This window comes from Coenobita brevimanus, chromosome 23 (assembly GCF_032717465.1).
Source record: "Coenobita brevimanus isolate Jiangsu-jjx chromosome 23, ASM3271746v2, whole genome shotgun sequence".
NCBI lineage: Eukaryota > Metazoa > Arthropoda > Malacostraca > Decapoda > Coenobitidae > Coenobita > Coenobita brevimanus.
In genome coordinates, this window is record NC_136976.1 from 68,045,080 (window position 1) to 68,061,950 (window position 16,871).

The 16,871-nt window shown below is 39.2% G+C and overlaps 1 protein-coding gene across 1 annotated transcript in view; it reads right to left on the reverse strand.

Moving 5' to 3' along the window:
- The window catches only part of LOC145393011 (TBC1 domain family member 4-like), a 100,947-nt gene that overhangs the window by 2,477 nt on the left and 81,599 nt on the right, over positions 1-16,871 (reverse strand). The window contains exons 16-18 of the mRNA XM_080267330.1: positions 11,654-11,813; positions 2,696-2,865; positions 1,575-1,784 (exon numbers count right to left, since the gene is read on the reverse strand). Of these exons, the coding sequence (XP_080123456.1) occupies positions 1,575-1,784; positions 2,696-2,865; positions 11,654-11,813 (540 nt within the window). The remainder of the gene's footprint in view (positions 1-1,574; positions 1,785-2,695; positions 2,866-11,653; positions 11,814-16,871) is intronic.

A 16,871-nucleotide genomic window follows, 5' to 3' on the forward strand; every position in this document is an offset into this window, starting at 1 on the left:
GAATTTAATTGTAATTTGCTTAACATAAGCAGAGTTGATGAGTAACTAAGCATTTAAATCTACTGTACCAGCTCAATATACTACCGCCCAAAATTCCATGCCAAAATCATTTATGATTTCAATCCTAATAAAAGTATTATTAAATGAGGTATCGTTTGTATTCTGAGTGAGGTACATGAGGTGAGTGAGAGTCCTGTAGTATTTTTTTTTGTGTGTGTGTGTGTGGAAGAAGGAACCAAAGGCAACGAGCCTGCAAAACTGTTCCTTCCAAGAAAAAAACAAAATACAAGAGAAAGCCAAATTCAAGATCCATTCATTTCGATAAAAAACAGAGGCTTGAGTGTTGCAGCTGCATGAGGCTTACGTGAAAGAGTGTTAGTGCAAACTTTAAAATATGGGTGTAAGACTATGGTGTGGCATGAAAATGAAAAGTCAAGAGTGAAAGCAGTGGAGCTGGGACTGCTGAGGAATGTATGTGGAGTACAGAGAGTGGATAGAATACAAAATAATGTGATTCGTGAAAGATGCGGAGTGAGGTAGTCTTGTGAACACCAGAATTGAAGTGAGTACTGAGAGGATATGGTCACGTGGAGAGAATGGATAACAAGAGTGTGGTGAAAAAGGTATACCTGGGCAAATTTGAAGGAGGGAGGAGCTGAGGTAGGCCAAGGAGAAGGCAGAGGGATATGGTGGATAACTGTGTGAGGAAGAGGGATATGGAAGTCGGTGTGGCTAGGGGACTGACAAGCGATCATGCTGGCTAGTTGAATGTTGTGAGAAGGAGTGCATGATCAAGGATTTGGCATCCTTTTTTAAAGTGACAGTGTTCAGGTTGACTATATCAGATACGTTTACGTGAAGCTATAGTATGTGGTGAAAGTTTTCTGGCGTATCAGATGGAACCAGGATTTTGGGGGGTTGAAAGATGAGTGAATCAAAGCGTGGCCCATTGGACTGGGGAAACCTGGGCTGTCTGGACGTTGCTACTCCTCACCCTGCCCTAGGGTGGGAAAGGAGGTCCAGATGATGATGATGAATGATATTCCTATGTGTGTTTTGATGTCTAGATGTATCTGAATGACTGGAAAACACTGCCAAAGTAAGCAAAGGCACTGTACAAATAGGTTAGGAAGTTGGGTATGGGTAGGGTCTGGGTACAGTAGGGGGGATATTGTTCATTATCCGGACACTGCCACTACCCGGACATGCCTTTGGCTCTATTACGTTGGATAATTGAGGGAGTACTGTAGTTTCCTGGCTTACAGGAAACTATTTCATTTGTCACTCAATATAAAGCCACCTGAAAGCTAACGAGGAGTAATAAAAAGTCACTGGAACGATAAGGAAATACGAAGAGAGGAGAGCAGACACAGAAAAAGAATGATAAATGTGAAGGAAAAAGTAGGCAACACTACAACAAATGAGTGGATAATGATCACCACCACCTAACAAATGCAGCATAATCAACAAACTGACTGAGTACAAAATTTCCAGCAATGCATATCCAGCTTACATAAATACAATCTATTTTTTAAAATAATTATGAAGCTAAAAATATGAGTGAAGATGGTAACCTGGTTGGAAGCATCAAGAGCATGTTGGTGAGTGCTGGCATGGTGCAGCTGCTCCAAAAGGTCTAGGTTCTGTCGCTTTAGATTCTTATTTGCTTCCCGAAGTTTGTTGACATCTGCGCTGTGCTCTGGGGAAAGGGCCAGTTCTTCCTGTAGAACATGGTACTCTATCTCATAGGACTGTAGTTCCTCTCGTAGTGAACACTCACATGCCTGCAGAAAATGAAATACAGCAAATACCTTGATATGAGGAGGTTTTTAATAAAGACATAGCACAGAATGCTGCTGTCACAATCTATCTACAGACATACGCTGTAGGGGATCATCCTGACAGTAATCCCTCTCAGTATTTGTCTAAATTCACAGATGTCCCATCTTCCTATAACACATCCATCTCCCTCTTCTCTTCACAACCAACACCTTCATAAACTATAGAGAATTCTTGGCAAAATGAAGAACACATTCATTTGATTATTAATGACGAATGTAATATATCAGCCCTATCTCACAGGCAAATCCCATCAAAACTTGTTGTTTCTCTTTACAAGCCACAGTTATTCATGGGATGTTATAAATTTACCCTCCCTCCCTCTTTCTCATGCATGCATGCATGTACACATACACACACACACACACACACACACACACACACACACAGGACGTCATCAGAGGCGGCGCTCTGTACAGATCGTGGGAAAATAACACAAAATTGGTGGCTAAAATGAAGCATGCCTGTTGTGAATATGCGAACTGAATGCAAATGCGTGAGTAGTGGTCCAGTCTCATTTGAGTGAAAGTAAGCCGGAGGTATCGGTCAAATAAGAGTAAAACACAGTGACGGTTTTAAACTTTGTACGATTGTGCCATGGTGGAGAAAATTGTTTACATCCAGTGATAGTGAGTTCGCAGGGTTCTCCCATGATGACCAAAGCAACGAAAATATCAAACTGAACCAAACAAGAGTAACAAACGTGGAGAAAATGGCTGAGAAGAATGCCCAGGAATTAAAAGAGGTATGGGCAATAATTAGCGAAGTGCAAGAACAAACCTCAGAACAGGTATTCAGTCCAGAGCTATAACACAGTAACACAGTATATTATTACAGTATTCATACAGCAACTCACCTGAGACATAATATTGCCGATATGGTGTAGTTGCAGATTGGGAAGCGTGGTCTTGATATAATCCATGATCTGCTCAAATGAATCACAAGCCAGTAGTGCCTCCTCATGGGTCTGCAGCAACACCAGTGCCACCCGGAACACTGCCTCTATGCCCTCCATAAACAGTAGGTCTGTACAGGAGAATGTAACACTTAAGGCAGCCTTTTTACCCAACAGATTTGATTCACTCCTACCATTTCAAGCACTTCGTCCTCCAAACTTCCATCCTTACTCATCGCACTACCCAAGTACTTAAATGCACTCACTTTTTCCACATCCTCATCATCCAACTTCACCATACATTCAGTGACCACATTTCTCTCAAAGACCAAAACTTTCCTCTTCCCTACATTCACCTTTAGAATCTGTTTCTTACACACTCTCCCAAACTCATTCACCAAACCTTGAAGTTCCCCTGTGTCTTCACTCAACAGTACAGTATCATCTGCAAACAACAATACAGGAAGTTTCCAAATGCTAACCTCTCTCATAATAATAATAATAATAATAATAATAATAATAATAATAATAATAACAATAATAATAATAATAACAATAATAATAAAATAATAATAATAATAATAATAATAATAATAATAATAATAATAATAACAACAATAATAAAATCAATAATAATGTCTTTGTTTTTTCAGAAACAACCATTTTTCTAAAGGATTCACTAGTACTCAAACCACATTTGCACCTTCACAATTACATGAAGTGACATTATTCACAATACAAACTTCACTGCATACCTGTAACTGTCATCAAATAAACCTGATTTCCATTACAATGCATCTTTCAGGACCATACCTTCTCAAAATGAGAAAGGCTTTGAGATACCACTTTTAAATATTTACAGAAGTCAACTGCCCCATGGATAATGGCACTTAATAATATATATCTTAAAGGGGCAAAGGGCAAAACAACCATTCTGAGAAGAATGACTGATTATTAGCTCGTAGTACACCAGCATTAGAGCACTAGAAATTAAGTTACTTACCCTATGATTTTAGTATCCTGGTAAGCTGTGCAAGAAAATCAAAAGTAAAGTATTAAACAATCAGAAAGCTTTTTCTTGCCTTGACTCCAAGAATGCACATGTGCAAAGAATATGTTACTTCTGCCACCTCAGAGATGGCACAAGATGGACACTTTAACAACTGAATCCCCTAAATGTTCAAAGTTATCTTGTGTAGTCCAACCACGAGTGATCAAGATTGAGGACAATATTAACAGAGCAAAAGAGCATATATATATATATATATATATATATATAGTGTTAATGGTTAGGGAAAACAGCTGCAAATGAAAGTCAAGTTGCAAATGTTTCTTTGAGGAGCTGACATGTTTCTGTTAATACAAAAATAAAATAAAATAAATAAATTTACCCATTTATTCTTCACTTATAAACTATAACAGACTTAAAAAATAAATGGTATGCAATTTCATTCTGTTGCAACATTCTGGACAGAGAGAGAGAGAGAGAGAGAGAGAGAGAGAGAGAGAGAGAGAAAGAGAGATTCCACATATGATGAATTAAGGCAGTTACACCTGGCCACATATCTGCATAAATAAGCATAAATAAATCCCCCTAAAACACACACACACACACTGTCTGTCAGCCAGAGCGAACGGACGTATCTCGACTGCCTCCCAGCCACTGCTGCAAACCTTAAGTAGTTTTCAGGAATTATGTTTGTCCGGTCTCCTTTGGTCTTGTTTTATGTTTAAAATACTTTAAGTTAATACAGACTACCAAAAATGTAAAGAGTTATTGGCAGAGAGTATACATGAATGTTTGTAGTATTTTTGGTAACAGCTGTTCTGGTACTGTAACCAACCTCAAACATGGCTGATAATGTAAACATCAAAGGACTCGAATTTCCAGGATTTGATAATGAAACTAATGTCATGGATTTGGTTTAAACACTAATTACTTGGATTAGCGAACTTGAAAAGAAAGTGGAGAATTTAGTGTTAAAGGACATGTCTGAAAATACCGTGAAAACTACACAGAATCTGATCCAGTCCAATGAGACGATGAACCAGGAGATCAGACGACAAACCAGGAGATCAGGAATTTGAAGCGAGAAAATATCAAATTAAGGAGAAAACTAGAAGAGAGCAGTAATAAAACGGAGAAGGTGAGTAGTGTGTTAGAAGAGCAAATGGTAAAGTGGGCACATGTGGAAGAAGAACAGAAAGAAGTGGTCAGCTTATGGGAAATCATTTAGGATGAAACGGAAATGAACAAGAAAAAAATGGAAGAAAATGTAGAGAAAATAGTGAAGGAAAAAGAGAAAATAGTGAGAGATACTGTACAAAGGAACAGATGTGTGGTAATATTTGGAAACAGGGAGGAGGAAGAAAAGGTTAGATCCGTGAGACTCGAGAGAGACACGAATCTGGTGAGAAAAAAATTAGGCAAGATTGATCCCGAAGGAGACAAGTGGGAAAAAGAAACTGAGGAAGTAAGGAGGATAGGGCTTTATAAGAAAGGGGAAACAAGACTAATGAGAGTCAAGTTGTCATTAGAAAATGTAGTAAATGATATACTGAAAGTGACCTGGAAACTAAGCAAAGAGGCAGGGATGGACAATATTATAGTAAGAAAAGATATGAATGAAGAAGAAAGGGAAGTTTTAAAATCTTTGAAGGGACAAATAAAGGAAAAAAATTATAAGAGAACAGAGGTAGAATGTAAAACTTTTTTTCGGAGAGTGATGGATATGAAAGTAAGGAAGTGGTATATGAGGAACTAGAAGTGAAGGAAGGGGGATGGCTATGAATACAAAAAAAAGAAGTTATTGGAGAGTTGTAGATCAGAAATTGAGGAAGTGGTACCGACGGACAGAAGGAGAGAAGAGGGTATGAAAAGCATCAAAAATAACTTGAAGGTGGTATATACTAATGTTGATGGTTTAATATCGACAAGGCTTGATATTAACGATTTCTTGAGGGTACATGAACCTGATGTCATGTGCTTTGTTGAGACCAAGTTAAGAGGATATATTGATGTTCATATGGGAGATGGTAAATATAGACTGTGGAGAAGAGACAGAAAAGAAAAAAAAGGGAGGAGGAGTGATGATAGCAGTGAAGAACAACATAAATGTAAATCCTGTGGAAATGGAAGAAGGCAGGGCTGAAGTGATAAATATGAAATTAGAAACTGGAGAGAATGGCAAGAGAGATATGTCGGTAGTGTATGTTCCCCCTAAGACAAGAGCAGGGAATGATGATGAATACCAGGAGATGTTGTCAGATATGGCTGGTTATTTACAAAAAATAATTAAGAAAAGCAGCCATATAATTTTGGTGGGTGACTTTAACTGTAAAGAGGTGAACTGGGAGGAATGGGACTCAGGAGGCAGCAAAGATTCGTGGGGCACTATATTATTAAATATAACAATGAACAATGTGATGACATAATGGGTCAAAGACATGGTTCCGAGGTGAGGACACACCAGCAAGATTATACTTACTGTTTACCAAAGAACCCGATGTAATAGAATCTTTGAAATATTTGTGTCCTATAGGAAAAAGTGATCATGTGGTCACTGTGTTCCAGATGATAATAGGGAACGTTGAGCTAAGAGACGAGCTTCACAGGCAGGGAAGATACAACTTTGGGAAAGCAAATTTTACAGGATTGAGAAAATTTTACGAAAATGCAGATTGGAGAAAATTCAGAGAAACAAGAGAGATGCAGAGGAAGTGGGATATCTTTCTAGACCTCTATAATTTGGGGGTGGAAAAATTTGTACCAAGAGTAAGGGGGAAAGAAAACAGGAAAAAGAAGTGGTTTTATAGAAGGTGTATGATAGCAAAAGAAAGATAGAGACATGGCATGGAACAATTGGAGAAAGACAGGGAACAAAGGAAGGATATAAAAGAACTAGAAACGAATACACAAGAATACGTAGAGAAGAAGAAAGGAATTTTGAAAAAGGTATAATAGACAAATGCATGGATGAACCCAAACTGTTTTAGAGATTTGTTAATGGCAAACTGAAATAAAAGGAAAGAATCACCAAACTGAAAGTAGAAGGAGAGGTCTATAAAGATGTGGCAGTGCAAGCTGAAATAATGAACAAATGTTTCCAATCGGTTTTCACTAATGAAAAGGAGTTTGTGGAAGGGGAGGGAGTGATTAGAAATGTACAGGTGATAAAAGATATAAAAGTGGAGGTACAGGAAGTGTATAAATTACTGGAAACTCAAGATGTAAGGAAAGCCCCAGGACCTGATGGAATTTCTAATTGGGTACTGAAGGAATGCAGAGAACAACTGGCGGATAAAATTCACAGTTTAATTGTGTGTTCTCTGGGAGAGGGGAAAGTGCCTCAAGAATGGAAGAGGGCAAATGTGGTACCAATTTATAAGGGAGGAAACAGAGAAGAACCCCTGAATTATAGACCAGTATCTCTAACCAGCATGGTCACAAAATTGTGTGAGAATCCTGAAAGACAGATGGATAAAATATCTAGAAGAGATTAATATTTTGGCTGGATGTCAGTTTGGATTCAGAAGTGGAAGGTCATGTGTTTCCAACTTGTTGAGCTTTTACTCATGAGTGATTGATGTGGTACAGGAGAGAGATGGTTGGGTGGATTGTGTGTACTTAAATTTGGAGAAGGCCTTCGACAAGGTACCCCATAAGAGACTAATGTGGAAACTAGAGTATATAGGAGGACTGAAGGGGAAACTCCTGGAATGGATGAGAGACTTTTTAAGAGACAATAATAAAGGATAGGATGTCTGGATGGAGGGAAGTAAGAAGTAGAGTCCCACAGGGCTTGGTATTGGCGCCAGTAATGTTCCTGATTTACATAAATGATATGGTAGATGGAGTGAACACTTATGCAAGTCTGTCTGCTGATGATGTAAAGATCTTGAGGAAGATAGAGGTTGAGGAGGATTGTAAAATGCTGCACGAGGATCTGGATAGGATACATGACTGAAGCCGGATGTGGGAAATGAAATTTAACGCAAAGAAATGAAAAATATTGGAAATGGGTAAAAGTACCAAGAGGCCATCACTGAATTATTTGATGGGTAATGAATCAATCACAAAAGCGAGAGAAGAGAAAGATCTGGGAGTGCTGGTCCAGGATAGTCTGTCACCTGAAAAACATATTAACAAGATAGTTAGAGAGAGATATAAACTCTTGACTAACATAAGAGATGCATTTCATTATATGGATAAGATGATGAAAAAATTTATAGTGGCCATGATCCGCCCCAGGTTAGAATATGCAGCGGTAGTGTGGTCCCCACACAAAAAGAAAGATATAAACAAGATTGAGAGAATACAAAGAACAGCAACCAAGATGGTCCCCAGTCTGGCAGATCTGTCATACAAGGAGAGGCTGGAAAAGCTTGATTAGTCTTCCTTAGAGGAAAGGAGAAAGAGGGGACATATGACTGCAATATTCAGGACTATGATAGGAGTAGATAAAATTGACTGAGAAGATCTGTTTGTATGGGTAACAGAGAGCAACAAGAGGACACGGAATGAAATTGAAGAAGTCAAGCTGCTTGGAGGATATCAAGATATATAGTTTTCCTTATAGAAGTATAGACCTATGGAATAGCCTGGACAAAGAGATCATCCAGTCTAAAAACTTAAACAAGTTTAAAGCTAAATTTGACTTATTGAGAAACAGAGACGGGATCCCACGAGCATAATTCATTTCCTGTATATCACAATTAGGTATACAGTATTAGGTAAATACATAAGTACAGTGAGTCCTTGATATACGAAAGGGACAGGGACCAAAAAAAACTTTCGTAATTCGAAATTTTGTATATCGGAATGATTTTCCCCATTGAAATATACATATAAATGGGGGGATGCGTCCCAGGACCCCCTTGGACCCCCACCTAAACTTCACCCCCCCCCCCATTAAGAAGTAAGCAATACCTGTATACAACTGTAGAGAAGGAGGTGGCCATATTCTTGTACATCTCCTTTTTCTTAATCACAGTCCCAATTGTGGAAACAGCAAGGCCTAAAGCATGCCCAATCTCCGAGACTCCCTGCACTTTCTCATGGGGTCTTATAATTTCCAATTTCCTTTCCAGAATTAGAGTACGGTGCTGCTGCTTCTTTGCAGCAGGCTCCCCCAATGCTGGAGATGATGCAGGGCACTTGGGAAGCATGGCGAAACAATACGAAAAGGTGAAGGGCTGCAAAAATATCCTCACGTACAGCCAGGTTGTGAGGAGAGGAGGGACATGGACTCAACTGAGAACTGCGCGAAAATTTGTTTACCAGAGAGGGGTTAGTTTGTTTTTTCTAGGCAAGCGAGTGCGGCGCTATGCACCGTGCCCATTTTGAATTTTTCATACAGTATTCCATTAACCCCTTCATAGCTGCCAGCCTTGAATAACACTTCACTGTTTCGGTGTCAATGACGTTGAGTTAGGGCATTATAAAAAACTGCGAACAATTACGGGAAGGAAACAAAGGTCACTGGTGCGTGTTCATGACCCTACTCTACCATCCCATCAGTCAGGCGTTCTCTTCACTCCAGTTGTATTCATGGATGTTTACATACTTATGTTACATGCGCCCTAATTTTGAGTAAGTTTCTTTCAGCAAGAGAACATAATTTACCACCCTCAAAATAGTCAGAAAAATATAGAATACAAACTAGAGGAATATGAACTGAATTGGTAAGGTCTTTAGGCTGTATGCTTACACGAAAGATTATGGATTTTACAATTTTAAGAGACGATATAGAACAAAAATGATTACTAATCAGAAAAAAATTACTCTTTTGTCCCACATGTCCTCGTAGGTTAGCATTCAGCTCCATATTCTTCGTTCGGTATCACTCTTCCCAATATATTTCGGACCGACTGAGCACAGTTATTTCTGCTCCTCAGAGTTAGTGTACATTTACTGCTCATTCTTTTGTTTGTTCTAATGTGTATGTGTGAAAGAGAGAGGACTGATACAAACAATAATGTATTCCATTATCGCTTTCATAGCTGCTGGCCCTGAACAACACCTTACTGTAATGGTGTCAGTGACGCTGTGTTAGGGTGAGCTATAAAAAACTGCAAGCAATTATGGGAAGGAAATGAGGGTCACTGGTGTGTTTACACAACCCTACTCTACCACCTCAAGCAGTCTGACGTTCACAGTTCACTTCGTCCCAGATGTTTTCGGCCGATGTATACATGCTGATGTAACACGCATCCTAATTTTATTAATTCTTACATGAATCATAGCAAAATCACAGGATGGGTTTAGGGGTAAAAAATACTGTAATTCAAAAAAGGAAACCCAGTTGTGCCAGATGAGTCTTTTCACATATGTAAGAAAAAGAAATTGATTTTAGAACTTTGAAAAAATGGTCCCAAGGCCGACCACGGGAGCACGCAAATATCTGAACCCACAGCCACTGAGGGGGCTAAACATACGTTTTACTTTAAGCAGTAAAAGCACCTTACCAAATCAGTTCTTCCCGACAGTCTGTTATATTTTTCACATTATTTCTGGGTTGGTAAACACAGTAAACGTTTCTTATCAAATCTGTGTCCCCGTCATTTTTAGCTGTTCTGGTGTGACAGTTCTTGTTTATTTCGTTAACATAATGGCGGAAAGGATTGTTCTTCCCTAAGCGTTTAACTAAACCTGACCTAACCAAGCTTATCTGTACCTAATAATTTTAACCTCACCTAACCTCCAGTTGGGAAACTGGGAAATGATATCCACCTTTAAGCACGTTGAGTTTCTTCCACTGCGCTGGAAACAATCATAGGGGAAAGTGACGATAACAACAGGGAGGAAATTTTTCAGCAAGAAAAAGTAATTTGCCACTCTGAAAGTTGTCAGAAAATTACAGAAACAAGCTGGAGGATTATGAATTGAATTGGAAAGGTCTTTCTGCTCCTTCAAGTGTACAATGAAAGACACAAGTATCTTCCCAAAGTCTGACGAATATAGCGTGGAAAAATAGAACCATTTGAAACACACACTAGTAGAAACAGGGTTTTCATTGTATTTCGCCTGGTGTAAATTTTCTTCAGACTGAACTGGAAAGATAGTTGTGTCTTTCATTGTACATTTACTGGAAAATAAATCAATCTAACAGTACTTGTGTTTTGTTTCTGCCAGATTAATCGTGATTTCAGACTATTCAGGCACCTCTTCACATCATATAGTCTGGGTAATCGGGCTATCTCTGCATTTCCTTTCGTATTGAGTATCGATTTTGGTATCATTGAGACAGATATTTTCGTACTAGGGAATTTGTCCTATTTTAATCAAATTCGTACCATCGAAAATTTGTACTTCGGGTTTTCGTATTTCAAGGACTCACAGTATTTGGAACGACTTAGACGAAGAGGTGGTGCAGGCGAAAAACATTCATGTGTGTGAAAGTAGACTAGATGAATGTGGATATGGAGACAGGACAACATGAGCATTGCTCAATTCCTGTATGCTACAAATAGGTAAATACAAATAGGTAAATACACACCAAACTCTTCATGTCTAACCTGAGCCTCAATGCTCACTTGCCTGCCTGCCATAGCATGGAAACTAATTTGATGCATTCTGCATTATCAGTATTAGCATTAACTATTGATCTATCCATCAATAGACAGCCATGTTAATCTCAGAGGATATGGCCAGAAACAAATCCCCTTCAAGCTACCCACTCTGTCCTCCACAATCAGACTGCCCTCCCTCCAACTCACACTATCCTTGTTCATAAATCTCCATCTTTTAATGTCATGCTATGTCTTTCTTGGGTTCCTGTCAGTCATCATGCCACTGGGGAAAAAAAAAAAAAAAAAGTGCTCTAGATTGGCTGACTGTACACAGTAACTATCGGATACTGAACAGATCCATGTACAGTATATAAACCATCAAATTCAATAAATCAACAAAAAACTTACCAAAAACCCTTGTGACAAAGCTTAGTGGGAACTGTGATGCAAACAAGGTGAGGAACCAAGGTGCAGCAAACAGTTGTGGGGTGACCTCATTGCTCTCCAGGTGGTCATACAAGGAGCGCAAACGGTCGTGGAGAAGTCGAGACAGCTGGTACATCTGGACCTGGTTAAAAAAAGGCCATAAATTTTTACAGGTATTAGTGAAGAATATAATGGAATACAAATAAAACAGACACTCACTATGGCTGACTAATGAAAAGTCTACTTGTTTCTGAAGGCTTCTGCTGACAGGCTGAGGGTAGGAAAAAAAAAAAATAAATAAAATCAATACAATAATCCCCTATTTATCCACCATAATTCAGCCAAGGCCCTGTTGGATAATGCATGCTTCGGATAATACTGTAGGAACCTCCCCAACCCCTCTAATGGGGGTATAACCCATATTAAACCCTAAAGAGGTCTCCCTGTCAATGCATAAAACTCATCTCAATACCAGTTTTCCTATGGCCACCAATATATATTCATTAGATAATTCTTACACAACCACTCATACGATATGTTAATTCGATTTTCATCATCATCATCATTTAACCCCTTAAGCACAGGCATGTCGGAGGTGGTCCATGCACCTCACGTGGGGATTTTCGCACTCCGACTGACTTTAAAAATATTTGCCAAAAATCAGTTATTAGTCCTAGAATATTATAATTAAATATGCACATGGCACATACCTTCAGCTTTCTCCTGGCATGTTTGTTGAGCTCGTCAACTACTGTAGGACTTGTAGAGACTTCTGAAGTTGGGTAACGAAGTCTCCACTTTACACTTTCCGACACCCAGTAATATGATTACCACAGCCTGATATTATCGCTAGAAACAATATTCTATGATTTTCAAGTAGTTTGGAATCCATTAAAAAAAAAAAAAAAAAAAAAAGGTGAAAGCAATGAAAATTACGAGCGCGCACGAGCTTCTCACTTGCGCTCGTTCCCTGCTGGTATTCTGTTATTTATTATTCATAAACACACTCACACTTTATATTCCTATTACTTTATTACACTTATATATATATACAGTATTTATCCATAAGTTTCCTTCAGTAATAGTAGTTTATTTTCACTCCAGGCATTAACTTTCTCATTCAGTAAACTAGTGTAGAGAGCAAAGCTTTCACTGTCATTACTCCAAGTATTTGTACTCATATTCTTATATTAGTAATTACTTACATTTCAATTTTATTTACACTATGTTATACACTGTCGCTTCCAGTAACTAAGGGCTCCTTTCCCTAGGAGCCAGGATGAACCTGGGACACTGAGGCACACGTAGTTTATCACCATTTCCTCCACTGGCTCGTCACACGATTCACCAAAAAGATTGTAGTCACTGTCCATCATTATCATGGATAAATTAGCCAGTTCACGCTCCACAGCAGAGTCACTTAGTCCTTTACCCCTTCCCATACGAGGTTCAGTAGGGGTAAAGGTCACACGGACCTCTAAAAGCGGCAGAAATGGAGGGGCTACGTGCTACGTGCTTACATATCAAGAGACAACACTGAACTGAATGACGAGGCGGATATGGGGCTGCCAAGGGTTGACAACGTCAGCGAGGTGACAGCTGCTAATTTATATGCTGTAAAATGATTGGGAGGAAATTAGGTAGTTCCAGGTGAATGTAAATATCACTTAGGCTTCTCCCTTCCTTTCTTATATATATTTTTATTATGAGAACAGGTCATACAGCATATTTCAAGGGGAAATAAACAGGGAAAATTATCGAACGAATGCACATGGGGTGTTGCCAGGTGATAATTAGCTAATTCCAGGTGTATGGCACTATCAATTACCTTTTTTCTTTTTTATATATATATATATATATATATATTATTTTGTATGAGAATAAGGCATACGGCTCATTCCAATGGATGAAATGAGTGGAAAAATCCGGGCAAGATTTGCCTAGCGCGGCGCAGCTGGGACAGGTGGGAGGAGAGGGTAATGGAGGGGAGGTAGGGAGGGGAGTCAAGAATGGGGAGAAATGGCTAAATTGTCAACAATGGATGGGAGTACAGATGACAATAGCAGCACTGACTATTGTTAGACACTGGCAGTACTGACTGATGATACAAGCAACCACTTTAAAGCCCAGGCAAATTCAAAATAACACAGAATCACAAAAGTGACGCCCTGCGGTATGATCCATTGCACCCGAGCGTCACGAAAGTGACGCTCTGTGATTAAGGGGTTAATCCTGTGTTGCTCCATAAGGAGTGTAGCAGCCCAGCGCTAGGCAAGTTGGTCCTGACATTTTAGATGAGAGTGACCAGCCTCACTCATACCTGAGTGGCAATTCAAGAATCCCAACCTCCCCTTGGATATGGAAACTTGCACAGGCTCAATCTGACTGGAACACCTTAAATACCCACTAAACCACCTGGTGCCATAATTTGGTTATATGATTACCATCAAGCACAGTAAATGGTTTCCTGGTGTGCAGGAAAGCATCTGGATTGTAACTCAGTGTAGTCAGCCATTGGCAGAAAAAAAAAAAAAGACAGAAGAGGGAGTGCAGAGTCACACAGGCATTTGGAAGAGGAATGAGATTTTAATTATTAACCCCTTAACCGCAGGGCATCACTTGTGTGATGCTCGGGAGCAAGGGATCATACTGTGGGGTGTCACTTTTGTGATTCTGTGTTATTTTGAATTCACCCGGGCTTTCAAGTGGTGGCTTGTATCATCTATCAGTACTACCAGTGTCCAGCTAAACTCAGTCCTGCTAATGTCACTGTACTCCCATCCACTGTTGACAATTTAGCCATTTTTCCCCTGTCCTTGACTCCCCTCCTTACCTTCCCTCCATTACCCGCTCCTCCAACCTCCCCAGCCGCGCTGCACTATGCAAATCCTGGACGGATTTTTCCACTCATTTTATCCATTGAAATGTGCCCTATGCCCTATTCTTATACAAAATAATAAATAAAAGAAAGAGAAAAGGTAATTGATACTGCCATACATCACAAATGGGCTAATTATCACCTAACAACACCCCATGTGCACTCGTTTGCTAATTTTCTGTTTACTTCCCCTAGAAATATGCTGTATGACCCATTCTCGTATTAAAAACATATATAAGAAAGGAAGGGAGAAGCCTAAGTGATATTTACATTCACCTGGAACTACCTAATGTATTATGTATTGTCTAGATTTCCTGCCAATCATTTCATAGCATATAAATTAGCAGCTGGCACCACGCTGACATTGTCAACCCTTCCCTGCCCATAGGCCACATCATTCAGTTTACTGTCGTCTTTCAATGTGAAACCATGTCAGATTCGCGCCTCTCCAATTCTGCTGCTTCTTAGCCCCCTGCAAAGGGCCCTGTGACCTCTACCCCTACTAAACTTCGTGTGGGAAGGGGTAAAGGGCTAAACGATTCTGCTGTGGAACGTGAACTGGCTAATTTATCAATGATAATGATGGACAGTGACTACGATCTTTCTGGTGACTCTAAAACAGTGCAAGTCTATCTATCTATCTATTGGCAGATGCCACAATCCCATAAGGGGTGGCCATTTGACTTTGAGTTATTTGTTTTATGGGGAGGGGCACTAATCCTCCACCAACCCACTTGTTGACACATAGGGAGCACGTATGGTTTGGTTATATAATTACCACTCAGCGTAGTAAATGGTTTCGTGGCTTACAGGAAACCATTTGGCTTGTCACTCAATGTAAAGCCACCTGTAGGGAAAGAAAAGCAATAAGAAGTGACAGGAAAGATGGGAGAAATATGAAGAGAGGAGGGGAGACACAGAAAAAGAATGGCTAAGGAAGAATAGGCAGCTCTACATCAAGTGAGTGGATGATGGTCGCCACAACCTACCACAGTGGAAATGTAAATAATGTGTAAATAGCAAGTGATGGCAATGACTGTAAATAAAATTGAACAGTGGAAAATAGTTTTATAAGTTACTGCAAGTGACAGTGCAAAACAGTATAAATAATGTGAATAAAATAGAGAATGTAAATAGAAATGTAAATAATCAGTAATAAAAGAATATGAGTATAAATACTTGAAGTAATGAAAGTGAAAGTGAAAGCTTCGCTCTAGCGTGTATAAATACTTGGAGTAATGAAAGTGAAAGTGAAAGCTTCGCTCTCTATGCCAGTTTACTGAACGAGAAAGTGAATGCCTGTAGTGAAAATAAACTACTAGTACTGAAAGAAACTTATGGATAAATATTGTATATATAAATAGGTGTAATAAAGTACTAGGAATATGAAGTGTGAGTGTGTTTATAAATAATAAATGAGAGCTCCGCCTCAGAATACCATCGGGGAGCGAGCGCGGGTGGAAAGCTCGTATGCGCTCGTAATTTACATTGCTTTCACGGTGTTTTTTTTGGAATATGGATTCCAAACTGCTTGAAATTCATAGAATAGTGTTTGTAGTTATAATATCACGCAGTGGTAACCATATTACGGGGTATCGGGAAGTGCAAAGTGGAGACTTCGTTACCTAACTTCAGAAGTCTCCATAAGTCCAACGATAGTCGACGAAGGCTCAAGCAAACATCCCAGGAGAAAGCTGAAGGTATGTGCCAAAAGCTTATGTAATTTTAATATTCTAGGACTAATAACTGATTTTTGGCAAATATTTTTTAAAAGTCAGTCGGAGAACGATTATCCCCGCGGGACGCGCACGGCACATGCCCAACATCCCTGCAGTTAAGGGGTTAAAAAGGAGTTTCCTTCATACATATTCCACCACAAGCCTGTCTCATTCATTGTTCGGCTGCAGTCACAAAGAATATTGCTATTTATTAAAAAAGAGAGTGAAAAACATAGATGGATATGACCAGAAATCAAAGCAAGCAACTAGCTACATATATTACACAACACAAAGGAGACAGGCTGGCAAGAAATGTGTGCATATTTACGTAAGCATTTTATTATTTTCCACAGAAGGTGCAACTGGCACTAACAATATTTTACTATTTATTAAAATTGAGAGTGAGGTGCACAGCTCAAAATGAGTAGAACCAACAGCAGGTGACTAGTTACATAAATTACGTAACACAAAAGAGACGAACTGGCACCAAATTTGTACATATTTATGTAAACATTAAAATTTCCACAGAAGGTGCAACAGGCACTAGTATTTGTTAGATGCAAGACAGAAATGCATAGATGGATAAGAGTAGAACCAAAACGCG